The sequence below is a fragment of the Amphiprion ocellaris genome, chromosome 5, assembly GCF_022539595.1.
Source record: "Amphiprion ocellaris isolate individual 3 ecotype Okinawa chromosome 5, ASM2253959v1, whole genome shotgun sequence".
Lineage (NCBI taxonomy): Eukaryota > Metazoa > Chordata > Actinopteri > Pomacentridae > Amphiprion > Amphiprion ocellaris.
The window spans coordinates 20,085,488-20,113,451 of NC_072770.1; the positions used below are offsets into that span (position 1 = coordinate 20,085,488).

The window sequence follows — 27,964 nt, forward strand, 5'->3', positions numbered from 1 at the left end:
TCTTGTGTGCAAAATCCTTGCATGAATGCTAATAGAGGACTAATGCAATATTTAACGTTATTAAAACTTTATCATTGCTCTTGATGGCTCAGACGGCATACAACACCTCACAGCATGAGGAACCCAGCTCAAAACGTAACTCCTTTCCTGTGTCCAAACATATGCAAGTCAGAAGGGTTTGAAGAACCTGTGAAAGTATGAATTTGAGTGAGTGTGGCTGTGTTTGTAGACACATGATGAACAGCTGATTTGTATATGAAGGTGTAGCATATGCTCCACATCCGCAGGACTACATACCATGAAAAGGTGTAAACGAAAAACTGAATAAATGCACAATGTCTAGTTTTTATTGCCCTAGTCATAATTCTAAGAGAAGGGCAAGTAGTTATGTTTTTCTGCTAATTAACATTTTATTAACAAAAACACGAACGAAAAGGAGATTTAAAACGCATTTTACTCGTAACTCGCGTTGACTTATTCAAATTGCTGGATTTCTATGACCTACATTCCAGCTTTATACTGCAACAGAAAACCAGCATTTATTCATCATACTTAGAAAATTACAAATAGGTGATTTTTTTCTACTTAAATCTAAATGAACTTAATTCTAAAAGTATCACCAGTTAATCTTTTAGCTCTAAAAGAATCCTGACAACTTACTGCTGTTCCAGATAAAATAGCTAAAAATTATAACTACTAATATTACAATTTATGAAAATCTAGATTACTAATCACTGCATATCACTAAAATAATAATCTTGCTTAACACACTAAGGTATTTTCAAAGGTGGAGGAAGTATTCAGATTAGTAAACTCACCAATAAAGCAAGTCTTCATTAAAAATGTTAAGTAAAACTAGATAGATTCTATCAGCAAAATGTGCTGATAGAATGAAATGCTGTAGACTTATGAATAATAAATGTAACATATAAATGTGGTGGAGGTGAAATAGGGGAAATACAAAGTAGCAACAAAAGGATATACTGAAGTAAAGTATCTACAAGTACCTCAAAATTGTACTTAAATACAGTGCCAGAGCAATTGTACTAACCATACTTCCCATCACTAAACATGACGGAGTAAAAAGTACAAGAATGCTAAATAAGAAAGTAAGTATAGTAGGTACAAGTAGCTGAAAATAATTATTAAACAAACACAAATACATAACATAGCAAACATAAATATAACAAATAAGAAATGTGATGGGTGGTAGTAAAGTAGCTCAAAATGGAAATAGTATATTTGTAAGGTATGCCTATTGCAGTTTTTCTCAGCCGTTTTGGTACATTTCTCGAATCATCCTCGACATTTGCCAAACAGTAAGTGCATTTCTCAAAACAATTCATACAAATAGCAAAACACCATGGATTACCCGCAAAAGCCAGTCTCTCGCTCAGAATCCTTAGTTCATCTCTCAAAAGTAAATATCTGTGTCAATGAACATGTCAGTGCCATCAGAATGACAAGTCCTTGTGTCATTGTATGTGGATAAGACAGTCAGATTTTTAGCCATGTTGTCATTATAACAGTGGACTCTAGAGGGATGATCTGATGTAAACTATGGCTAAAGTTTTGATGACAATTATTGTAAAATTGTAAGTTACAATTTAGTGTATGTGGGAGATTGATTGCAAGAGACTGGACAAGATTCACATTTACGCTTTTACTGTTTGTATTGTAATTTGTTGACAGACCACATCATTGTGATACAGAAAGGAAAACAGTGCTGCATAGCACCAAGAAAAAGAAGAAAAACAAAAGTAGAAATGTGAACATAGGACAATCTCCTTAGGGAAAACTGTACATGCGGTGCTGTAGGAATTACAGTGAAGTTGTCCTACACCTCCTGACGTTTCTGTCTGTTGGGCCACAAATTCTCATCCACATCACAAATATCTTCTCTTCCACCTTTGAGCGATTTCAGAAAACCCTAACCCTTCACACATTTCCCTTCGTCAGAGAAAGTCAAGATTCACCTGGGAGCAATTTACCAATTCAGGACAGATTTTTTATAAAAAGTCTAATGGAAATGTATAGAAATATCCTTGATATATTATGACAACTTGTTCAATCACTCTGCATGTAAAGACTTTTGTGATGAACTAATGCCTAAATGTTGTGGGGGGTGAGACTATTCGAGACCCATTATAATACATTTTGATCAACATGACATAAGCAGTTGATAATGTAGGAGACAGCAGAGAATTGTACATAATCATTTGCATGGATAAACCAAAGCATTTGCAACTTGTTCAAAGAAATGAGAAACTGCTTTTTTGATGTGCACAAGTGACACAATGATGTGAAGATTGAACAAGTAGTTTAGAGAATTTCAGTTCTGATCTGAGAAATGTACCAAAGTGACTGAGAAAAACTGTAATGTTACTTTCATAATTGTAGTGGAGTAAAAAAAAAAGTAGCCTACGGGAAGCATAAAGTAGCATGAAACAGAAATATCCAATACCAGTTCCTTAAAGTTGTACCCCAGGTGTCAGGTGCCCCCCAGGGTCCCTCCGTGGGTCCCCGCTGCGGTGTGGCCGGTGCAGGATAAGGCTAGGCCGGCAGGTGTCGCTGCGGGCTGCGGCGGAGCGGAGCGGAGCGGAGAAGAGACGGGGCCTGGCCTGGGAATTCGCTGCTCGCTTCCCATTCTTCCTATGCAGACAGACACACAACATGGCGGACTAGAATAGTCGGCCGACGCGCCCGGATACAGCGGATAAACTGTGGGATTTAACAGGCAGGGAAGGCAAAGAAAGTCCCCTCGGTTGAGACGAGCAACGAGGGCGAAACGCTGATTTTTCGGGGGGGTTTGTCTTCTTCACCGGGATTTGGCGGATAAACTGCCCGTGAAGTGTTGGCTGCTGTGTGTCCCAGATCGTGCTTCCCTCCTCGGCTATCGCCCAGGTCCCCCCACCCCGCTCGCACTCTCGGTTCCTGGGGTGTGGAGACAAGGGGGCCGGGGTTAGAAAAACGTGGAAGAGAAGAAGAGGGGATAAAATTCCTCCTCTTTCCGCCCCCCTAGACTCGGGTTTTCTCTGGGAGCTACAGGAGTTGTGGTGAGTTTTTCTTGTTTTTGTTGCGCAAAGCTGAATCACACTTGTTCAACGTACGAGCATGTTTCCTGTAACACCCACAAACGGGCACTTTGTCCCCCCGACACTTTTAGACAAACCCGGGGTTTGTACGCGGAGGAGTAGTTTAAACCCTGCTTGCAAACGCCTGAACATTTCAGAAGTAGCTCGGAGGCAGGGAGGGATTTTTTCTTTTCTTTTTTTTCTTTTTTTTTGGCGAAGGGGGCTCTCAAGAAAAAGGGGGCTTTGAGATGCGAGCGGCGGCATTTCAGGAGGTCAGAACCGGGCTAGCTTAGATGCTGTTAGCGCTGGCACTGGAGACAAAGACGGGGGTCCGGCCGGGTCTGGGCTGCCTTAACTGGAAAGTACACTTTATTGATCAATGCTTTGTTATTACAGAGAGGGAGGGGAACTGGCTGGGTGGAGGAGCCGGAGCAGGAGGGGGGCTTCAGGCGACCCACAACAGGAATTAGGTCGCCCTGGCGTTAACATGTATTGCTGTGTCAAATCACAGCCGCTGCTTTGTGTTTCTCAAAAATGAAGCCTCTCATTGCATGTGAGTGCATACCCCCCTCCTCTTTTACAGCCTCTCCCAAAGTTTTTGTAATGATTAATATTCTCCCTTTTTTTTTTAAAAGGTTGGGTGTAACCAAGCATACCATTTCAGTCTTGTGGGTGTTTTTTTATATATATATAATGTGTTACTTGAACAGCAAGTTATGACTTTTCAGCTTATTACACCATGGATTATTGTAAAGACTCAGTTTGTCAAAAGAGATGGTGAGAATTAGGTTACATATATATAAATCTATTAGGCATAGATCGTTATTGTCCTGACTGATTTTTGAGGCCAATATTTGTCATTTGTCTGATTATCAATGTTATTAGTCTTCCTATCACTGAATTAAATGCACTGCTTTGCTTCTGATGCAGCCACCTCTGTCCGTCTGTAGTCATTCTGTGGTCTTCGCAATGTGTAGTGAGACACAGCTTGCAGAAAACTGAACAAGAAACACAAAAAACAGGAAATTTACTGCTTTGACAATAGCTAAGTCTACATTAATGACAAGCGGCTAAGTGAGAAGGCAGCCACAGATTACCTCGAAATGGTGTCTGGAAAACCACAACTAATAATGCTTTAAGATCTGGGCCTTAGTAGACAATAAAAGTGATTAAGCAGTGAAATATTAAGAAAACAGAAGAACAGCAGATGTAACTACAGGAGACAAAACTGATCATTCCTCAGTTTTCCCACATAAATAGAGGGGAGCATCCTAATTTGATCATTCGTATGTCTCTTTTACATATGCGGTTATAGTCGCCTTCATTAATGAAAAAGTGTCGTTTTCACTGACAGGTTTCTTGCTATCACAGGCTGTTAAAGTATTACATTAAATGTTTGTCGATCCCAAATATCGGTTTGTCTTAAGAACCAATAATCAGCATCGGTGTCAACCCCGGAAAACCCATATTGGTTATTCCTAATTCTGTGGTCTCAGCAATGTCTCTCTAGCGAGACACAGCTTGCAAAAGACTGAACAAGAAACACAAGCCGTTGCCACAAACCAGGAAATTTAACGCTTTGACAATAGCAAAGGCTATGCTCACAGCTAGCGGGCAAGTGAGGAGGCAGCCACAGATTACCTCGAAATAATGTCTGGAAAACAATAACTAATAATGCTTTGAGATCTGGGCCTTAATAGGCAATACAAGTGATAGCATAAGAAAAAACAAACGGTGAAGAGGAGACGCACTGTTCAGTCTCAATCAATCAATGAATTGATCAGTAAATACAGGAGAAATCATAGCATACTCTAATTTTCTGATGGCATCACCCCTATTGCTAGGAGCTACCTTAATGATATAAAAGCCTAGTTCTGGAGGACGGGTTCCCTGCCTTGAAATGCTGTTAAAGTGTAGTGATTTTAATGTATACCAGTTCAAAATATTGGTTATTGGTTGTTCTTGATGACTGGTAATCGGCATCAGCATTGGCCCTCGAAGACCTATATCGGTCGATCCTTAACATGTATTGGTAAACAGTACTTGAGTGGAAAGGGGTTTGAAAGCTCTCAAGTCAGAGCAGAGAGAAGCATCACCAGGCTGCAGAGAAGGTCTGCAAAACCTGGCTTGTCATATGTGAACAAACCTCTGCTATGTCTTGACTCATAATGTCTGGTCTGATTCACTGAACTGCATACCTCAGGCTGTGTGCCCTCTCAACAGCATGCTTCACCGAGGTCGTCATGTCACATTAAGGAACATCCAAGTGCAAAATTCGAGCTGCACAGCCTCCAGACTCGTGTGACTCTCCTCCCGGGCCTACTTTGACCCCTGCTTGTCAGGCCTGAACACGTCCACCTCTTCCCACCGGAAGAAAACCTGTCGAACCGTCTGTGGTTGTCAAGCAGCACCATGTCATCAAAGTCGGGCTGCGGAAGAGGAGGACAGACTTTTAAAAAAAAGTTTGCTTTGGCGATATGACAGAGAAAGGCAGAGCTGTTATCATCCATATCTCCTTCAACCTATTTTAAGAAAAGAGAAGTTATTTCTGTCACTGGGAAGCTGAAAGTGTTTCAGTGGAGGAGCTTGAGTGATCCTCACACCACACTTTTCATGATTGGCCCAGTTTCTAAAAATACGAATAAGTATAGCTTGAAATCGCTTCTCAGAAGCTGTGCGTGAAGTTTCGATGGGTGGATGTTTCAGAAAATTACCTCAGTGTTGTGAAATTTCACAATTTCAGGGCTCTGTCACAATATTATGAGTTAGCTCTTAGGGTGGGGCAGGAGGTATATTTTTGTTTCCACCTGTAGGCCTACACATTTTGCTGTGGAAGAGCACTGTAATTCAGCTCTGACAGGATAAGCACTGCTACATTTAGGGGATTATAAAGCATTATGGAGCTTGATTGCAGCTACATGTGGTATGTCATTCGGCCTTAATGACATTTATTCCGCACAACAGGAAATGAACCTGTGCGATTACCAATGATTCATAAATCTTGCCTGAGTAGAAGGACTTTACAGAGAATCATTCAGCTCTGCTCTGTCCTGTGGATGTAGAGTAGTAATTATGCAATACCTTCAAATTACTGAGTAAACCTTTGCTTTACGTCCTCTTGTTGGATGATTGATGTTTCTGGTTCACTCCAACCATGAGGAATATGGATACTGCTTTTATTTCTTTTCAGTTGACCTTAAGGCACGATTTTGTATTTAGGAGTTATTTTATACGTGCAAGAAGTTGTTTTTCATCGTTTATGCTCACATGCAATCCAGGTCAGTCAAAATCTGGTTTCCACCCTCCTATTGCATCTTCAGGTGGGATAATGGCATTAAATGAAGCTGTGGATGGAGGGAATGTTGGTTTTATGTGCGACATAACCCTTTGCTGCACCTCTGTACTGCAACTAGATGTATATATTATGTGATTGTTATACAGTACATCTTTTAATGTGGCCATCATTCACTGTTTCGTGGGCATAGAATCCATTTTCTCTGTTATTGTTAAGGAAAAAGAAGAAACTAAGAGCAAAATTACAGATTCAGTCATGTTGTGTTATTGTCTTCTAAGTCAGGTTTTCGTCTCATTAAAAACTTTGATGTGCTGTTTTAAACAATGCCTTCACAGTCGAGGTCAAGCTTAGGTTGAATTGAAAGCCAGTTCAGAGTCGTTATAAATATTTATATTTGCCCTTGGCATTGGCCGGCAGGCAAGAGCTTTTTTTTGCCCTGCTGTGAAAAAATATCCAAAGAGCATGTAAGTAAGCTTGAGAAGTCTTTCAGTGCACCACCTAAAAATGCAGGTCGATGAAAAAGGGACGGTGGAGAAGCACTGCCATGACTTCACTCTGAAGTCGAGCCTCTGATGATTGTCTTGTCCTCGTTGTTGGGTTTCTTATCTGACAGAGGAAAAGGAGGAGACTGGTGCTGTAGGATGGTCACTTCAGATATCAGGACCGTCACTTTGGGCACCCATTGTGGCATAGCATAAATGACGGAAGCAAAGCTAGAAAGCATGTAAAATCCTAAAATTAGATCTTGTTTTGATTTTGTTACTAGCTTTCTATTCTCTCTCTCTTTTTCTTTTTGAATATTTGGGAAAGTGCATTATTTGTGGGTTGTTCTATGACAAAATCAAATCCAGATCAATGAAAAAACATCTAACTAACTTATAAAATAACACATCGTTATAGTGTTTAAAACATGTAATAAGATACAACTCGCAACTTTACTAAAAAATTAATCATTAAAAATTATTTGGGAACTTCATATACAGTAGTGTAACACTCTTAGGGGCCATTTTCTGTACCAAGCACATTTACTTTATGTTGATAAAAGGTTGTGTCTGTATTTCTACAGATACATGTGATCACCTCTGGCAGCAGATGAGAGTGGACGGGCCTTTACATTACACAGTGATCACACATTTAAATATCACTGACAATGTTCTGATCATAAAAGGATTATTTTATGTGCAGCAATAATCAAATTTTGCACCACTTACATTGCCTGACAAAAAAAAGTGAAATGAAAACAAGGTTTATCCTGAATTCGGCTATATTAAAACACAGCATATGTGATGAGAGAAGCAGCTGGAGGTCCAAATAAGACAATTTCTTTCCACCTCTCTCATATACAGATGTGTGATGTGAGATGTGTATGATCACTGATCACAAGCCTACTAGAAGTATTTTGCTCAAAATACCTTTGTACTTGCATTTGGGACTGTGAGATAAATGTTAAATTTCAGTCTGGTAATTATTCATCATTTTTCTTTTAAAGTTATTTTTTTGGCCTTTTACGGCCTTATTTGATAGGGACAGTGTAGACAGACAGGAAAGGAGGTAGAAGAGTGGGGGGAAGACATGCAGCAAAGGGCCGCGAGGGGGTATTGAACCTGGGCCGCTGTGTCGGGTTCAATCCCCTGTACATGGGTCGCCCGCTTAACCCATTGAACTATATGGGTGCCCCTTATTCATCATTTTTAATTAATAATTTTTAGCAAAGTCTGTAGGTTTACTTTGACCTTACCCCTTGATTTTGAATGTTACCACTTTATGAAGGTACACGGGTAATAATTTTAATGTGAACACAGCAAGGAAAAACACAGAAATAGTTTAATTTAATGTTAGACTGTTTAGCAGCCCAAGGTAGTATGTTTGGGATTAGTTAATGCAAACAAACTGCATGTTATGCTTATGTGCTTCAATGGCAGTTTGTGTTGAATTTATTTAAATGAACCTACTGAACTGAAATTTCTATCACTGGTACACATTGCTATCATTTAACACCAAGCCCTACATGTGCTTAAGTAACGGGACTTCTACCCATCACTGTAGTAATGTATTTTTACAGTGCAGTATTGCCAGTATTAAGAGCTGAATCTGAATATGTCGTTCAATAATGGATATTAAGGGTGGTACAATATTTGAGTGTTGGTACAAATACCAAAATTAGCTTTTTTTTGATGACCTTTGTTTAAGAAAAGAAGTCAAAAGTCTTATGTTTTAGATTCAAGATTTAGATGTTTTTTGAACACCAGTAGCTATATAGGAATTTTGAATATAAATCTAATTTTGTCAAAATTTGAGTTTAAATAGAGGACTTTGTTATGTTGTTTAAGAATATGTGGACAAACCTAAGGGTATTAAGATAGCATTTGGTGTCAATTTTCAGGTGTTAATGGTTTTTGATTGTATGGACACATTCTGGTCAGTGCCAGCAATATATTCTTGTCTGATTTCCGGCCATGGGTGCCCGCTGGATGTAGAAATCAGTTTTGGTGTTTTAGGTTTCAAAGGGCACAAGCGATAGTTGAATCAAGTTTCATTGCGGCCCTTGAGCTGTCTGCTTGGCCTCACACCACGCTTCAAGGTCACAGTGGCTTTTGTGGGAGGCCATGCTTTGCGCCTCCACATCCTCTCTGTGTCCAATGTGGGAAAGCTTGAGAGGCCCCTGGCATGCTCTGTGAGAAACCCCACAACGGAGCCGCCAAAGAGCAGAGCTTCACTGACTCACCACTCTCACTCATTGCAACGAGTGAGCTTTCTTGATCCTTTCAGCCTGATGGAACCAAATCATCATTATAGGCTTAATAACACACGCAGCGGTCACTCTTGCCCTTATGATTAGCTAGAATAGTAATCTCATGCTTCTCTTCGTCTTTTCATCAACTCACCAGCTCATGAGTGAAGCCAACAGGAGCACAAACCACACCAGCAGGGAGTAGTATCCCTCAGAAAGGGAAGTCCAGAGGATTGTGGCTGTTGTATGTGGCACAGGGGACATATAATCTGTGGTCTGTTTCAGAGCAAGAGTCCTCGCGGCCCTAAGTCAGGCCTACTTCAGTCTCCCATGAAGAGAAGCATTCACAGTATTTCTGCTGCCCCAGACCCCCTCCCTCTGAAGACATAGAAACAGTATTAATATGCCATGAATGGAGACAGACAGACAAGCATTATCCAGCACTGCAGCAACTAGTGAAGCAGGATGCCTTGTAAGAAAGCCAGAAGAAAATATTTCTCTGCATTAATGGTGAAGTCCCCTTGACCACCACTGCTGGTATCATATCAGCGAGGCCTGTAAGCTCTATATCTGTCGGGTTTCCGGACCACTCGCTCGCCTCGGGTTGTCCTTGAGGCATTTTAAATACAATTTGCTGATTTTAGATTTCTTTCAGAATAATAATAAACATAGAGGATTCCTGCGGTTTTAGCAGTGGATGTATTCTTTGGCCACATTTGTCACTGGATTTCAGTCAAATCTGGTTCAAATGGCACATTATAAACTGATGAATGAGCAGCAGCAACTAAGTATTCTTATCTTATTCTAAAGCACTTTCTTCGTTTTGAGAATCGCTTTTAAACCCCCCTTAAGATATTCATAAATTCATGTTCATGCTGTTGGAAGGGACTATTATTACTGCTCCTAAGGTCACAGGTAAGCCCTAAAGTATCTCTGAAATCCACAGACTTGAACATGAACTCACCGTATTAAATGACTACCTTGCATTGATCCTGCGTCTTGGCCTTTGGTTGTCATGGAGATGTAATTGGACTTCCTTTATATTCTACCTATAAGTGTTCCTTTCACTGTGTGAATGAAATGGCATGGGAACAGCCCAGTCCTTTCACAACTGTGTGATTGCACTCCTATGAGGTCTGCGTTTGGCCACAGGCAGAGTGGCAACTGTCTTCATTAGTTAGCCAAGCTCACAGTTTGAGGCTCATTTAGCTTTGAGATTTGCACAGTGTTGTTGACTTTGACATGCAATATAGGAAAGATTCTGAAATGGCACATGCTGTCTTATATGGCTAGATCACAATGGATACATGATCCTGTTTTCTGTGTCTGAATCCATCCTTCCATTTTGTAGTATTTTTATTTGTTCCTGAAAAACTTTTTTCAAGCTGTTCAGGTCTCTTTATTCTATGGCAACTTTGGTGAAGTGGCATGTTTTGAAATGTGATTTATAAACGAGGCAAATTTGAGGAACAAAAATATAAAGACTTTATTAACATCTGTAACCATTGTTAAAGTAGGTATCTACAAATTTTCTATCTCAGGAACAGCAAAATACATTCTTGCTCTGTTCTGTAACCTTATGAACCCACTGGGGGGTTAAAAAGAGGTGTTGTCTTTAAAGTAGCACAAAAATTACGCCATTTATGGGAGCAGAAAACTGTACACACATAAATAGTTGGATTTTAAGCTTTACAGCAGTTCTTTTATCATTTGTGATGTGTGGTTTTGTCAGGAAAATGATTCAAATCTATGCTTCAAATTGTGATATTTCAACAGAATCACTTTATTTTGCATGTCCTATTTAAAATGTATCCAAAAATTAATGGTTTGCTCTAAACAGATTCTGGAAAAAACATAAAATTCTGCATTAGTAGGTACAATCATGAAGCCAGTGGTGACTTAGATGTAACCAACAGTGATATGACAAGAATTCTGAGACTTTTTGGCTGAACTGCAGCCTGTTCTTACACAGAGCTGTTAGAAGACATGTGTGGAAGCAAATTAAAATACCTATATTTCTACCTATATCCAATAGCTATAGCAGGTGGAGACCCCATTTTGTACAATATTGGTAAGACCCATGGGCACTGGGAAAATGTTGTACATTGTGCCAGGTTTTTAACATTTTTTTTCTTGAAAACGGGTGTAGAAATTCAGCTTTAGTTAGTTTTTTTTTTTTTAATGATTTTTGACATTATACCTTTGTCATATTGCACACAAGACGTTTAGTTCCCTCTAGTTTTAATATAAGTATGTTATAGTGCACAACAAACATATTTGAGTCTTCTCTACTTCTAATCATGGTTTTGCTGTTTCCATAGAGGTGCGGGACTTTATATTGCACTGAAAAATTAGCTCACAGTGAACAAAGAAAACTGCTTGGGGATGAGGGGGTTAATATGGAGAGGTTTTTTTTGGTACGGGCTAACTTGGTCTGGTATGACTACTAGATAATCATGGCTAACATTATCTAGCTAATGTTGTACGGAAAACACATAAATGCTTGATCAAAAAAAATTCAGCCAGTCCAAATCATCTCAGCCATGTCTTGATTCTTGTTAAGTTTGAAGTCTAGTTCTCTTTGCTAGTGTGTCATTCCAGCCAGTGCAGTGGGCTCTGACAGATAAGCTCATAATACTACTAAGGGGAAATAAAAGATGGTCCTGGGAATAAAAGAAAACAGTTTTTTGCTTCTTTATTTTCATCAGATAGGCCTGTCTTGTCACATCTCTGTGTTTTTTAATCCCACCAGTCAAAGTATTGATTTCTGACTTGCATGTCGTAGTCTTAAGAAAGCTATGGCAGCTTTGCACATCCCTATTGGACAGCCCATCCCCACAGTGACTGCTGTAAGGGCTTGTTCTAAGTGCTCTGCCTTGTCTGAAAAATATTCACATGGCTGCACAACACAAGCCCAAAGTCAGGAGAGCGTGCGCTGCATGACTACCTTTTGAGTACATTCATTCACTAATAGATGGGCATGTACATGTTTCTTCTGCAGGGAATAGCATGATGAAACTGTTGGAAAGATGTTTATTCTCCTTTTTAATTCTTGGCTGTGTCACAATGCTGAACAGAAGGCTAGATTGAAAGAAGCCAGGCCATGGATGAAAAGTGCTTTTTCAATTAAATCAGTTTGTAAAACCTGGGATCAAATCATAAAAAGAAGGTAGAGAGCTATTTTTTTGTTCTTTTAAGTAGCAGCATGTCTCATGTTGTCAACAGTGGTGTTGCAATATGAAAGTGTTCAGCAAGAACATGCTTATCAGCCGTCATCTTAACATTATTAGAGCCTGGTCAGAACAGCCACTGAGTGATTCACTTAAACCATAATGTCCTTTATATTAATCTAACTACACACACAACTACTTAATTGAATACTAGTATTTTGTTTGTCTCCCACATCTTCCCTGAGGGTGAATTTACACTAACTCATCACCTAGAGTATATTTTTAATAGAAAGCAGCAGCTGCACAGAAACTGAAAGTTGCACAAATAGAAGCACTTGCCCAGTATCTCTTAAATTAATGATGTCCTCTACAAACACATATGTCTGTTGAAGAAAGAATTGCATGCATTTACACACGCACACACTGTGGAAGACGACTGCTTCTCAAGAGGCCAAGACACATTAAGATGCATCCCTGGGGAGATGTTCTCTTGGTGCTACACAGTTTCTAGATAAAACCCTCTTGGGCTCTTGCAGCATCTGTGAAGTGAAGGTTAGCAACAGGACTGGCTTGTATCACTTACACCAACACAGTGACACGTCATCTTGCCCCACCGGATTGCACATAGAAAACAATGAGTCATGCTTCATTGCGGAAAGGTCACTTAAAAAATGCTCATTGATGTAACATAACCATTACTAAGCTTAGTCCATCACATCAAATTTTCTTAATGCGCAACGCTCCATAATGCAGTTTCAGATAAAATAGTGCCAATCACTAAGCTTGTCCCTTAAAGCTGAGTCACTCCTTTTAATGAGAACTGAAGGAGAGTATAGTGGAGGTAGGAGTTTAGGGTTTCCCGATGTTGGTTTTGGATTAGTAGGGGATTTTTTTTAGGTCTACATGACCAGATAAGAGATAAAGGAAGTAACATGCACTTTGATTTATAGTAATCTGGCCAAGCTATTGATACAGGAGACACAGTGAAGTGTATTGACCACACCTGTCAGTCACTGGCAGAAAGTAATATCTGGTATTATAGGAATATAAACATTATTTAGCCAGAGTAGCGATGTGCCTGCATTTTAGTAGTAAACTATGGACTGTGTAAAGGCAGTCTGTGTCTTTGTGGTTGGTAAAGGCATATTTAAATATTCAGTATATATCCGTCGAAGTAACAGTTTGAAAACTATGCAAATAATCGGGTTCTTAACTATGTATATTTGCTGTTTTTCTTACTTGTGTGAGTGCAAACTGAGATTGCTTGGATTATGGCCCAGTAGTCTGGCAGAATAAGGGAAACTGGCAATTTTCTGACATACGCTACAATATTAGTTGAGAAAATAATCAGCAATTTAACAGTTAAAATAAGATATGTCTATCAAATTCACTTGATAAGTATGATGCTAAGAAAATTCAGATACAAATCCTCCCTCTGTTTCTCTTAAACAGTGTCAAAGAAAAACTTTCCAAAATGCCGTTATTTTGAAGAAAAAGGCCCTCTATGCAAAAACGTGTTGTGCAATGTTATTGCCCAAAATGTGAGTTTTATACGAATATTTTTTACATTTTTGGCTGATGTTTTCAAGTTTTTGAGGGGTTGAATAGTCTTCTGGAAGCAGATAATTGCTGTCTAAATGGATGCATGGATGGGTGACGGAGAGAAAGGGAGAGCAACAATTGGATTTGTAGGTTAATAGCATCCTCATTGACCACATAACTTGCTCATCATCCCCCGTTTCTGGCTGTAGTCAGAGCCAAACAGTCCAGTGCTAAAACCAGAATGTAAGTACTACTATGAATGAGCTCGGTTGAAAATGGCAGAAGATTGGCAAGTGGCACTATTAGTGCTTTTAGCGCCCAATTTATCCTCTGCCCACTGATGCAATAATCTGTGATGTAAAACATCAGTTTGCGTGTGGTAGGGCTGCAGTTATTGGCTCAGTCCAGTGTTGAAGTATCGCTGTTAGTAGAGGCAGACGGGCTGGATTATTTCAGGGTCAGGACCATGGGATTAGGCCCAGGGATTATCACAGCTCAGTCATTCTTTCTCCAAGTCTGTGTAGCCTCCGCCCTCCGCTCACTATCAGTGGGTGAATAGTGTCCTAAGTGCTGATTCACTGTCACAGCAGGAATTTAAGTGTGACACTAATTCTGTTTTGGTCTCATGCTTGGGGTAATGAATGCTCAGTGTCAGGGAAATGATGTCTGAGTAGAACACAGTTTTATGATGAAACCCCGTTGCAAGGAATCACAAAACAATATGCGAACCAAAATGTGATACAGTTGAATGAACATGGCCATAGCAGAAATTTTCAGATAACACTGTATTGCAGATGCAGGCGCAATTGTGTTTTGAGTAAACATACTGGTTAATTTCAATGTGATAAACTAAAATTGTAAATTAGTCACTGGCTATTTATTTTTTATTAATTAACTGTCTTGGAATCAATCATTTATACAGCTGAATTTTACATTATGATTATATGGTATAGGCATATTTACACAATACTCTTCCAGTGAAAGTCTGCAAACCATAATATTCGAGTATTACAATTTTAGAGAGAATACTTCATAATCTGTGTGCAACACCAGTGCTACATTTCTACTAATGCCTCTTCTTTTACCTTACTGTGACGTTCAACTAACAGATGTCACAGAATCATGGTACAAGGATCAAGTTTTGGTTAAAAATAATATAATAGAGCTCAGGAGAGCAATGAAATTCTCTGAGTCATGCTAAATATCATCTGTTTATTTCTGTTTCCAGGACCACGCTGTGCGAATGAGTGATTGATGCCAACTTCGCTTCTTCAGGTGAAGAATATTGAACATGCACTCCAGCTACATGAAATGTAGCTGGAGTGCATGAAAGTATAGTTCCTCTCAAAAGATGAGCATGTTGGATTAGGATTGGGGATTTTAAAAAGTACACAGTGGATTATACAACAAATAAATCTCTGGTTCTTTAAAACCAACTGGGTTCAGTATCTTTTGTTGTTGTTTATTTTAGTGGTTGCTTTTGAATAATAGCCGACTGTCCTTTCTGTTGTTTTCTGTTCTGTCCTCCATGTAGGGCAGAATGGGTGTGTGTCCCCTGCTCCTGCTGCTTGGTGTAGCCCTCAGGGCCTCAGCCCAGGATCATGTCCCCATCACAAGTATGAACCACTTCAGTCAAATATATTCACCTTTTAAGGGTGAATGGTGCACAGTGGAAACATTGCAAAACTTTCTCTCTGTCTTGTCTTTTTCTTTACAAGGTCCTCCAAATATCACTGCCAAACCCACAGACCCCCCTGTCGCACCCTCCCTCAACATCACAGTCGCACCAGCCCCTGAGGGCCCACCCACCACGCTTGCCCCCGCAGTCTTACCGCCAACGACAATAACAACAACAATGACAACAACAGCTGCCACCACAACCATGAGCGCAGCTGAAGATGAGGACGTACAACCCGCTGGTCCCAATTCCACCGTGCGAGTCCTGCCAATCCCTCCTCCCCCACCTCCAGCTCCCACCGATGCCCCTCAGCCACCACCAACCACCGAGCCTCCACCTCCTCCCACCCCAGCGGAAGGAGATAATGGCACTACAGCCTCAGCTCCAGACACCCCAACTCCAGACACTTATGTTGACGAGTTATTCGATGTGGATACAGAGCCCACCATGGAACCGAAGCCTGATTTCACATCAGACAGCACCCCAAACGGTGAGTGTTGGTGCATGTGCAGACCACTTTGTCCTTTTTTCTCTATTATGAAGAGCTTCTCTCACGGATGATTTTAGTGTGAGGACACTTTAAGATGGTTCTAGATTCTAGAGTCTTATCCATTGTAGTTTCTCCCCTCATCCCTAGCTGTAGTAAAAACAATGTTCTCAAGAGGTGAATGCTAACATCTGGGAGCAAAGAGACATCACTAAGGGTGTCATAACACTTGGTGGTCTTCCTTACTCAAGGACATTTGAACCCAAATTCCAGTATGTTTGATAAGTATGAACATTTCATATCAGAGCTGGATTTTGAGTGCAAATCAATGTGAAAGCTAGCTGTACCAAAATCAGGAAGCTTACTGCTGTTATTGGATATAACATTAATATTACTCATCTTTCTGTTATTTTGTTAACCTAAAAATCTCTTTTCTGCACTGCCTGTCTCCTCTGAAATCTTTATGCAAGCAGATCTCGACACTCATCTGCTACCTTAAATGACAGATGAGGTTTAAAGAAAGGCAAAAGTGTCGAGTGAGCACCCCATCTGTGCACCCAAAATATAAGCAGCAGAGCTTAAAGTGATCCTCCTTTGTGAAGTTAGCTATGTCAGTTAGATTTGGTGCGCACTTCTACCTTGCATAAAGGATGGAGCTGAACAATAAGCGTTTTCAAATTGCGTTTTGAAACAATGGAGTTAGCAAATTGCAAAAGCTTAAATTTGGAAGATTTGGTATGCAGCACATCAGACCTATGGTTTAAAATGTTCTGTCAGCAGTTTTTTTTTTTTTTTTTTTTTTTTTTTTTTTAAACAAATTTCTGCCATCCTCCTTGTGTGACAGTAGCATTTTTTTATACAGTCTATTTGTAATACTTCATCACATTTTAAACCCATTGCACAGTAAATTTTGAACTGAAGCTCAACTATAAAAAGTTGTGACCTATATCAAATTGTAAACACAATGTCTGTTAAGCCTAATTAGGTAATGAGAACTGATACTTTGGTGTCAAGCTGATGCCGAAATTCTTTAAGTTTGATGGTATTTGTTTTTCTATAGTACCAGAAGTACGATTGATGCCGTAGGTACTGGAGATATTGATCAATAGCAATGACATGTGAATGATGGCTACAAGTCTGCTGCAATTTGTAGTTCAGAAAAAAAGAAAGAAACATCACGAGTCATGTATGAAGACATTTAATGTTTTAATGTAGTCTGACGATCAGAGACAAGTAATGGGTACCTGTTACGTTTCACCCCCTCTTGTTTCAGACGAATTAAATGAACCAAGGTGGTTTACGGGTGAAACTAACAAAAACTGCACAAACAGAAAATGGGGTTCTGTGGTCTAAAAGAGGATAGTGTATTGGTAAATACCACTATCCCCCACTAAATCTACCAAAGGTGGTAGAACAAACAAAAACTAAGACCCCTTAAAAGAAAAACATTCCCCAAAACAAAGGCAAGGAAGTGCTGGGTTCTGTGCACTGACACGACACAAAGACACTCAGGTTTCCAGAAGAAGGCCGACTGATGGTGTCGAACCTTCCAGGTCACCTACCCACAGCCCACTGAGCAGTCGGGTGATCCCTCCTTATATACCAGCCCAGCTGATTGGCAACAGCACACAGCCGAGCTCAATCTCACTGGTGCTGCAGATTGAGCCTGACGTGAGAACCAGGCTGTGAACTTTCCAAGTCCATAACAGTACCCAAAAGCCAGAACGCAATGGTGTCACTGAGCAGCTCAAAGAAACAAACACCTGCATTTGCACAAAGAATGCAATCTGTAAGAATATCAGATGTTCCTGTTTTATATTAATATTATGTTGTGAAATTGTTCAGATCCTGAAAAGTGACCGGTACTGTTTGTGAACTGCAATAGCTGTTGTAGCAATGCTCTACAAACACTATTCACGAAGGCTAAAGCTACCTTTATACAAATGTAGCTATAGATAGTAACTTGAGCTGGGTGCTGCTAATAATGTCAGTAGGCTACCGTTATTACTGTTCAGGTTTTAAGATATAACCATACGTTCATTAGCTTCACGTCTTGCAGGATGAGTTTTGATGTTATAGAATACTGAATAGAACATTGTTAGAATATTGGAAACATGACTGTATACATGTTAATTTTTGCTGTAAAGTTGGGCATTTTAGCAAGGCGATCTATGGGGATTGACTTGCCTTTAGAGCCAACCTCAAGTGGCCATTCAGGGAACTGCATTTTTGGCACTTCCACTTGGCTTTATTTTTATTTTATTTTTGGACCAACTGACACTGGAGGTTGCCATTTGGTCCAAACTCATTGTCATTATACAGCACTCTTTAACATTCACACTGGGACAAATCTGTCTCAGAGGATAGAGCCTCAATACTAAGATGCATTTTAATGTATGAATAGAGCCTGTTTAACCACAAGAAGTTTCTGAGTATTTTTTGCTCCTGTCACATTTTTACTCACTGTGGGTTAAATTTTTCACTGCAATGTCAAGTCTTGAACCTCTATGGAAACATGGAAAAGCACAAGTACAGAGAACTCCAAAATGTCTTTTGTGCAGTATAATAAAGTTATAATGCCATGAATTATTAAAAAAAAAAGATAAAAGCAAAGGTTGAATTTCTGTATTTATTTTACAAAAACAAAAAAAATTGAATCAATTTGTACAAGATGTTTCCAAGCGGCCGAAGGTGTTACCATTAAGTGAAAAATTTAAGACTATAAACTGTGGATATTTTAGGACTTCAGTTTTTTTTTACTTTCATACTTGTCTCCTATCTGCTCTGTGTAAACGCAGTCTGCAGTCAGACCAGTTCAGCTGAAAAGTCCCTGAATTTTTGTCACGTCTGCTGGTTGCAGCTAAGTCACTTGTGGCTTCTCAGTTACGCTGAGGAGTGTAGAATCTTTTGTTTGATACAGAATTTGGTCAGACCTGCGGCTTATTTTTTAAATTAGACATAGAGAATAAAGTGATTTTTTTTTTACTTGCCGTACATTTGAGCTTAGATTTGGTTAGATGTCCCAAACAAACAGCATGTTACAGATGAGTTGATTAAGGACCATAGGAGAGTTTAACGTCAATTGATGCTCTCTGTTTTCAGAATTTTCAGTTCTCATCAGTGGTGTAATTTTGGCAATTTTGTAAAGGCAGTATGCCTTTCAAACCTGGAGGTAGGTTTCAATGCTCAGGGTGTTAAGTTAAAGTAGACAACACAGGTTAAGAAAAAATTATCAGGTTGTAGTCAACCAAAGAAATCATTCCTACTCTTCAACCAGTCACCAGGAGAAAACTGCAGTCCAGGAAAGTTGGAAATGACAAGAAAGTGACCCTTAATTTGAATAACTTTTCAGAGTTTCGTGATTTTTATTCATTTTGAAGTGATTCCTTTTAGCTGTGTTATTCATGTGGCAAAGCAGTAGCAACAGCTATAAAGAGCAAAGCAAGTGAGCTTTCTGGCCAAGAGTCAACCTTTAATATTTTAGATAGTTGAACACTTTTCTGCTTTTAGACTCTGTTGTAGCGGTGCTGGAAATATCCTGACGTGACATACCTGCATTTGACCAGTCATCCACAAGAATCACATTACCACCAAACTAGATGACCCAGACACTCCCAGAAGCTTTATTTTTATGTATGAACATTCAAATGTTCTTCTTTTGGATTCGAACCATTTAGGGTTGAGGGCTTTTTTACATTAGAGATGGAAGAGTTTAGGAGAGACATGGGCATTGTTTTAAGAAAGCATCATCCGGTAATATTTATTGACTCTGTGCACATCATCTATGAATTTTATTAAATAAAAACTTGTATGTTTAGCGTCATTTGGCTCGAACACTTTATACTGGAGGAAAATACTTGAAATTTTAACTGTTACTCATCTTTATTTTTTAGCTGCTTTGTATCTGTACTGACCATCCTAGTAACATCCTTGTAAGTGAAACATGACTACCCCATCCTTTTCTTTTACATTAATAATTCATATTGCATGATTATAGAGAAATACACAAATCACTATCAAATGTCTCTGATTGATTTGGAGAGATGCTATTATTATCAAGTGTAATAACAGCAGGTATGTTTGGAATCACACTGTAAGAACTTAAAATGTTTTGGTACAAAATCACAAAGTTGTAGAAATTTGACATAAGCTTTAATTTATTAGCATTAACTCCTGGTCAACATAGATGCAACAGATGTGGCTGCAGCACACTATAGGCCATGCCTATTATATAACATCATCACTTTGAGTTTGCAGGTGTTATGTAATTGCTCCATTGTCTCCCTCTGGGTGTCCGTGTGGAGAGCTGTGAGCAGTTCTAAATGGTATTAGATCCGTCAAGGCTGTGTCAGTTCCACATGATACCCACAGCCTGTTGTGCTCCTGCTCTGTTCAATGTACACATTGTCCACTGGAGAACACTGAAAAGTCCTGGGAATTGTGCGCGAAAATGCAACATAACTGGGCACTGTTCCAAAAAACTTCACCCAGAAAGTGCATATAGAGCATTAAGTCAGACGATGCATTCTTTGCTGCATATTTTGTCTGCAGTGTTAGGAACTTTCTTGAATTTTGAGTCGATCCATGGAACTGCTGATTTAGTCTTTCCATTGTCATCACCACAGTGCAGTTTTCTAGAAAAGTCTCTTTTGTTGTGCCCTAACGTGTCTTACTGACTGGTCATCAGCACACAAACAGCAGCTGTTTTTTTGTACACTGAACTCTGCTTGTTGTTGAGGCAAATCTCATGTCTTTTGTTCAACTGTAGGAGTGAAAGGTCACCAGGAAGACCACAGTGTTCGCCTTCAACCAGTAACTCATGCACATGGTGGAAATGTATACAAATTGGTCAGCCATTGTAATCTACAGGAGGCATCGCATAGGATAGATAACCTGGCCTGTGTAATGTCTGACTTGTAATGGTAAACCTGTGTGACCACAGTCCTTTTCCACATTGTGAAAGGATTTCAAACTTTGCTCTTAATAATTCATACTGAATTCACAGCACACATCCTAAATGTTTGAGTGCTTTATGCCATCACCCTGTGGCTGCTGTCATCTTGGGTATAACTGGTTATAAAGCTAAGGGTTGACCCTCTCAGTTAAACTGTGATTTATCTGCTCACTCAAAGGGACAGCCTGTTGAACTCTCCATTTGTGTTTTGTTTTTATTCCTAAAGCCAATGAAATATTAACATGGGCGCCCATAATGGAATGGAAAGATACAAGCTTGTGTTGAAAGAGGCTGAGGTCACCGTACAGTCCTACACTCTGAAACTTTGTCTTGTTTCAGTGTAAATGAAAAGTGCATTAGCATGTACTAGATGCCTATGACAGTATTTAATACATTGTGAAATATGTAGTTTAACTGAATAGGTGAATGATATGAGGAATAACGATCAGTTTGTTATTTTGTACCCCCCTGGAAACAAGAGGGGGGCAGCTAACTGTCTCTGTCCAAAGGTAAATTCACCTACCTTTCAGCCCCTCTGAAGCTCACTTATTAACACAGTATATCTAATCTGTTTAATCCTGTTTTTTGTGACGATGCTTGACTTTGAAGGTACTCGTTGACTGAGTTTATCTTTGAACAATGCCAGGCTAGCGCTGTCTCCCTGTTTTCAGTCCTTGTGCGATGTGAAGCTAACCAGCTGCTTCATATTACTGTGCAGTCATGAGCGTGGTTCACGTATAACTCTTGCGAAAAAACACAAGTGTATTTCTCAAATTGTCTAACTATGTTGGTGAGTAATTATGGATTTAGTGAGTGAGTCAGTTTTGAGTTTGGAATGTTGGTCGTTGAATTTTTTCACATCAATAACAATAAACCAAATCAGCCAATTAAATCTTATTTAATTTAATTTGGTTGGCGTGTTGGTAAAGTCCGTCTTCCACATTTTGTATCATAACAGCACATTTTGTTTAGTAATGTTAAATAATTTCTTGACAAATTGTCTCAGATTTAGATAGATAATCCACAATTCAGACAGCACCCAAAGCTTTTGTGGTATTGTGTAAAGTGAGCATAATTTGGTAATGTCAATGGAATTTGGCATCAGGTTTCACCACCACACGAATTCATCTTGTGTATTGAGACACCTTTTTCTTTTTTTAAAAAATACACCATGTACATCATTTAATCAGTCTTTCTGCCTCTGTCGTAGATGGCAACCAGTCTGATGACATGCCAATCATAGCTGTGATGGTGGCCCTGTCCTCCCTGCTGGTCATCATCTTCATCATCATCATCCTCTACATGCTCAGGTTGGTGAAATACAGTTGATGTCATTCAGACACGGAGACCTGAGGTGCTGCTGTTACCATGGCAATGACTGATTGGCATTCTGCTGCGAGACAAAAGCAGTGTGTGTGTGTGTGTATGTTTGTGTGAGACAGTTAGTGCATCTCTGTATTAATATGCACTTTGATCTTTGTTGATTGACAGGTTTAAGAAGTACAAGCAGGCAGGAAGCCATTCAAACTCCTTTAGACTGACCAACGGCAGATCAGATGATACAGGTAAAGCATGCATTATTGCGTTTCTGTGTGCACTGTTTGTCAGGAGAGAGGAGATATGACAGCATTCCTGGTTGCTCAGTTTGTTTGTTTTGAGTCGTATTGGCAAATATGTACAGCCAGCTTGACCAAACTTGTTACTCACAGTTTTTTTCTGATAAGCCTTGATTGATCTCGCTTCCCCAACTGATAACATTTCACTGGTTGACTGTTGGCAGGAGGCTTTTGTTCACTGTGATTACCTAATCAAGAGCTGCAGTTAGCTCCCCGATGCTACAGTGTTGACTCACATTGCCCTCTGCTGGGCATTTTAAGAAAAGACGGTGAAGGATGAAGTCAGTGTGACTTGATGTAAGAGTTCCAGTCTGATGTTCTTACCCTGTATCCCCTGTTCTTTATCTCTACCTGTGTCACCCCTCCCGTTCCTTCCCCCCTCTCCCTGCTCCTGCCTCCTCCCTTCCTGCACGTTGGCACAGAACTCCAGAGCGTGCCGCTATTGGCTCGCTCGCCCAGCACAAACAGGAAGTATCCGCCTCTTCCCGTCGACAAACTCGAGGAAGAAATGAACCGTCGCATGGCTGATGACAACAAGCTCTTCAGAGAGGAGTTTAATGTATGGCACACTGACGCAAACACTCTCTGGTCTGATAACATAAAGAGAGCAAGATTTACCTTTGGCCTGCATCTGCAGCCTACATTAGTGACTCAGAACAAGGGGTGGTTGTACATCAAGGGGTGGTCGCGAGGGAGTATATGGAAAGACTAGGGCGAATGTCGACAAATATGAAATTGTAAAAGTTGTGATTTGATTAAAAAATATATCTACATTTTTGTTTTTAGGAGGAAAGCAAACCATCACAAAGACTCACAGGTTGGAGTGATTCTGATCTATAATCACAATCAGCAGTAACTAAGCTCAAAATCAGGTGGTTAATTAATTAGCTTAAAATAACGGCTTGTGACACTCAAAATGATAGATGTACAAACGTGAACGCGATCAGAATAATTTGTAGCCCCTCTCCAGCCATTGATTAAACGGCTAAAAACTAATCTGTCTATCAGGGTTACCTTTTGTTTGTTTTCCCTGTGAAAATAATCCCTTAAAATGGCAAAGATGTAACGCTACACCACTGCTTCCTCTGCAATGTATAGATCTATGAAGTCCCCTTCTCTCTCCACTTAAACAGCAGCAATTATTCAATGCGCCGATGACTTATAAACTGCTGAATTAAATGGTTACTATTTTAATAATTCGTTTTTCAGTTTTAGTAATTTTATAAGGAAAAAAGTTATAGTTCTCTGATTTCTAGCTTATTAAGTGTGACTCTGTATGACAGTAGCTTATTATCTTTGATTTTAACACAAAACAACCCAAATTGATATTTTTCACCATTTTCTGACATTTACAAAACTAAACAACTAATCAGTTTATTGCGAGAAAATTTTTGATTGACAATGAACACAATTGTTGGTTGCAGCTTCACTCCCCACTCACCCCTTCCTGCTCGCTGCAGCTAGAGCACACCAGCTCACTTGTGACTCAAACGCTGTAAAACTGCTTTATGCTACATAATGGCAAATTGTAATATTGGAATAATTCAGTCAGAATTGTTTCAGTGGAGACCGATTCTGTAGAAAATCCCACCTTGAAAGTGGAAAGTCTTGCTGACAGGATTGTTTTCTCAGATTTGTCACATATGAAACCATGCCTGTCAGAATCTCTGTGTTTTAAAATGTCATCTGGGCACGTTGTATAAAGTAAAGAACTTTTCACTGGAGGGGATCTTTTGACAGTTGACTTTTTTTTTTTTTTTTTTTTTAATTGTAACAATATTCATTTTGTATTGTGTCTTAACTCAAATACATTTTTTCTTTGTTTAGGCACTGCCAGTCTGCCCCATCCAGGCATCATGTGACGCTGCTTCCAAGGAAGAGAATAAGGAAAAGAACAGATACGTCAATATCCTGCCGTGTAAGTGACGATGGATGACTAACACTGTGACTTACTGACTGACATTAACAAATTGTCAGTAGCTCTCAGTGTAACTGCATTTTATTCTACCAATCTGAGCTTCTATAAATATTTACCTGCACAATTATATTCAACCTCAGTGAAAGATGGTTTTCAATTCATAATTTGTTGGTTTAGTGGAAGTAAGTGTTCCTTAATATATCCCCTGCTTTCTCTCTCAGATGATCACTCCAGGGTGCACCTCTCGTCTCTGGAGGGAGTCCCCGACTCTGACTTTATTAACGCCTCCTTTATAAATGTTTGTATACGCACAACCTCTGTTCCACATAAGAAACAGATCTGCTCCAAATATGATTGACTTTAATTCAGTGTCATCCTAATAATCTTATGACCCTTTTCTCCTGCAGGGCTACCAAGAGAAGAATAAGTTTATTGCTGCTCAAGGTAAAGTCAAGGCCTCAGTTGGGGGAGAAAGTAACTGTGTCACTGTTTACTAACACAGTTAGTAAACAAACTTGGTTATTAATCTTCTTAATTGCTGTTGTGTCATGATGTCTCAGGGCCAAAGGAGGAAACAGTAAATGACTTCTGGCGCATGATCTGGGAGCAGAACACAGCCACCATTGTCATGGTGACGAATCTGAAGGAGAGAAAAGAGGTAAGAGAGCTGGAGTAAGAGGCATGATGATGATGTTTAGTGTTGAGGTACTGTTTTTCAAGATTTTAAATTAATCTCTTAAATGTATTAAATGACAAAATAATGCAGTTTGTATAAAATGCCCTTGCACAGGTAGGATAGTTAGTTAAAGAGTGTGCTTTTTTTTATTTTTATTTTTTACCCTAATGTGAAATCTTATGCAACAGCCAGGGCAAAAATGACTTCTACTCATGACTTTGCTTTAAAACTGTCTGGGTTTTTTTTGTTTTGTTTTTTTTACCGAACTCATTCTGTCAAAGATGGAGCAAAATTAGGTTAGATAATCTAGTTGTATTCTTGCCTTTTTTCTCCAATCCCATAACAGATTGAGGCTGTGTGCACTGTTTAATGAGGGTCCTCAGTCTCATTTTTGTTTGTTTGTTTTAGTGTAAATGTGCTCAGTACTGGCCGGACCAGGGCTGCTGGACATATGGGAACATCCGTGTGTCTGTAGAGGACACAATGGTTCTGGTGGACTACACTATCCGCAAGTTCTGCATCCAACAGGTATCCCAAACACCTTATTAGTGAGTGTACCAGGTCAAGGCAGCTGTATTTATGGTTATAAAATTAATTTAAGCATAAGGTTAACGCTTGTTGTGCCTTACAAAAGGACATTAATGTGTACTGTGCAGATTGTCAGTATATTTACACAAACTGTGTACACAGTGCAAACATCTCTGTGCCTACTTTAATGATCTGGATTGTTTGTCTCTCAGGTAGGAGACGTCTCTGGGAAGAAGCCTCAAAGGCTCATCACCCAGTTCCACTTTACCAGCTGGCCAGACTTCGGGGTGCCCTTCACCCCCATTGGCATGCTCAAGTTCCTTAAGAAAGTCAAGACGTGCAACCCCCAGTATGCTGGGCCCATTGTTGTTCACTGCAGGTGAGTGTGTGGTTGTTGACTGAGATCTCTTCTCTTTGTCTCACTGTTTTTTTTGTTGCGTGTGTGTCTGTACGTCACACACAACTAACAAGATGGCATTTCTGTTTGTCAGTGCGGGTGTGGGGAGGACAGGTACCTTTATTGTGATCGATGCCATGTTGGACATGATGATTGCAGAGAGGAAGGTGGACGTGTTTGGCTTCGTCACCAGGATAAGAGCCCAGCGCAGTCAGATGGTCCAGACTGATGTAAGTCTAGAGTTGAAATGATGAAAGCATGTATAAACATATACCACAGGACTGTTTGAAGTGCCTTGAGATGATATGTAATGAATCGGTGCTATATAAATAAAATAGAATTGAATCAGGCATCTGTGTCTGAGAGTGATTCTGAGTCACTTATTCATGACTTTCTCTTCCACAGATGCAGTACGTTTTCATCTTCCAAGCATTGTTAGAGCACTACCTTTATGGAGACACGGAGCTAGAAGTCACCTCTCTGGAGTCCCACTTGGCCAAACTGTATGCCCCCTCACCTGGAGCTGGCTGCAGTGGTCTGGAGGCCGAATTCAAGGTCTGTTTGTGTGTTTTTTTAGTCTTCCAAAGGGACGTTATTCTCTGTGATCCCCCTCTATTGTCATACTTAAGCATCTATTCATTCAAATTAAAACATGTTGTTTTAAGATTCTCTGACAAATTTGAACCGCAAAAGAGCAAAGTTTGTATTGTGATCTCATGATTTCTAGAAACTGACATCCATCAAGATTCAGAATGACAAGATGAGAACAGGCAACCTTCCTGTCAACATGAAGAAGAACAGAGTCCTACAGATCATTCCATGTGAGTGACGCAGGTGTGGGTGTGGGTTTAGTCGGTATAATTGCCGTGATGAATGCTGTGATGTGCATAATGAAATGGCAGATAGTCCCTATGTTAACACTTGAAGCTGTTTTTTTTCAGTCAAGATAAATTCTTCTCCTTGCTTCTAACAGATGAGTTCAACAGAGTGATCATTCCAGTCAAACGAGGAGAGGAGAACACCGACTACGTCAATGCCTCTTTCATTGATGTGAGTGTTCAAGTGCCTGGATTAGAGTGGATCATTTCATTTCATTAATGCAAGCAATCGATCAAGTGTTTTAAGTCTACCTTTCTTCCTCTCTCTCCATTTATTTTGTGTCATTCAATCGTTCATTTTCTCCCTCTGGACCTCACTTTCTGCCCTCTGCTCATATCTGGTCACAGGGCTACCGTCAGAAGGACGCATACATGGCGAGCCAGGGGCCCCTGCAGCACACCATCGAGGACTTCTGGAGGATGATCTGGGAGTGGAGAAGCTGTTCCATAGTCATGCTCACTGAGCTGGAGGAGAGAGGGCAGGTCTGTGTGTGTCTGTGTGCAGTTACAACCACCAGTATTAGATGTCAGGTCAATAACTGGCTAAAATAGAATATTGATATTAGGGTCATTGATAACTGGATGCCACCAGTCTTGTATAACATGTTTATAATCTAAGCAGAATGACCTGATCTGGATCTCATGGCTTTAATAAAATGTGTTGTATATTATTAGAAATCAACATGTCCAGATGACTCACTGCTACAGTAAGGCGTAAATATAAACTTCTGGAATAAATCATCTTCAGCAGTCAGAATTAGAAATTTTGAGTCCAGCTATTTCCAGCAAGCATGTTGGATTCTGTTTCAGTTTCTTCCTTTACTCATGTAATTAATCATTAATAAATTGGATTTAGTTTCTCTGTGCAATAACCATAACGGTTCAGACATTTGGATATTTGAACTGAATACACACGATAAAAAATGACTTTAGATTTAGGATGTCACTGACATTTTGGATTTTGTGGATAATTTCAGATTCCTAACATGTTGTTGTTTGACTGTGTCCCTCTTGTGTCCT

At 39.7% G+C, this 27,964-nt stretch overlaps 1 protein-coding gene across 1 annotated transcript in view; it reads left to right on the top strand.

Annotated features, from left to right (window-relative positions):
• The first annotated feature begins 2,552 nt into the window (after nt 1-2,552).
• The window catches only part of ptpra (protein tyrosine phosphatase receptor type A), a 31,147-nt gene continuing 5,735 nt past the window's right edge, over nt 2,553-27,964 (top strand). The window contains exons 1-18 of the mRNA XM_023289279.3: nt 2,553-3,056; nt 15,041-15,087; nt 15,347-15,428; nt 15,531-15,980; nt 22,142-22,241; nt 22,423-22,496; nt 22,970-23,106; nt 24,375-24,465; nt 24,687-24,763; nt 24,873-24,909; nt 25,026-25,123; nt 25,550-25,669; nt 25,882-26,048; nt 26,161-26,296; nt 26,472-26,621; nt 26,794-26,887; nt 27,040-27,116; nt 27,293-27,427. Of these exons, the coding sequence (XP_023145047.1) occupies nt 15,067-15,087; nt 15,347-15,428; nt 15,531-15,980; nt 22,142-22,241; nt 22,423-22,496; nt 22,970-23,106; nt 24,375-24,465; nt 24,687-24,763; nt 24,873-24,909; nt 25,026-25,123; nt 25,550-25,669; nt 25,882-26,048; nt 26,161-26,296; nt 26,472-26,621; nt 26,794-26,887; nt 27,040-27,116; nt 27,293-27,427 (2,046 nt within the window). The 5' untranslated portion in view covers nt 2,553-3,056; nt 15,041-15,066. The remainder of the gene's footprint in view (nt 3,057-15,040; nt 15,088-15,346; nt 15,429-15,530; nt 15,981-22,141; nt 22,242-22,422; nt 22,497-22,969; nt 23,107-24,374; nt 24,466-24,686; nt 24,764-24,872; nt 24,910-25,025; nt 25,124-25,549; nt 25,670-25,881; nt 26,049-26,160; nt 26,297-26,471; nt 26,622-26,793; nt 26,888-27,039; nt 27,117-27,292; nt 27,428-27,964) is intronic.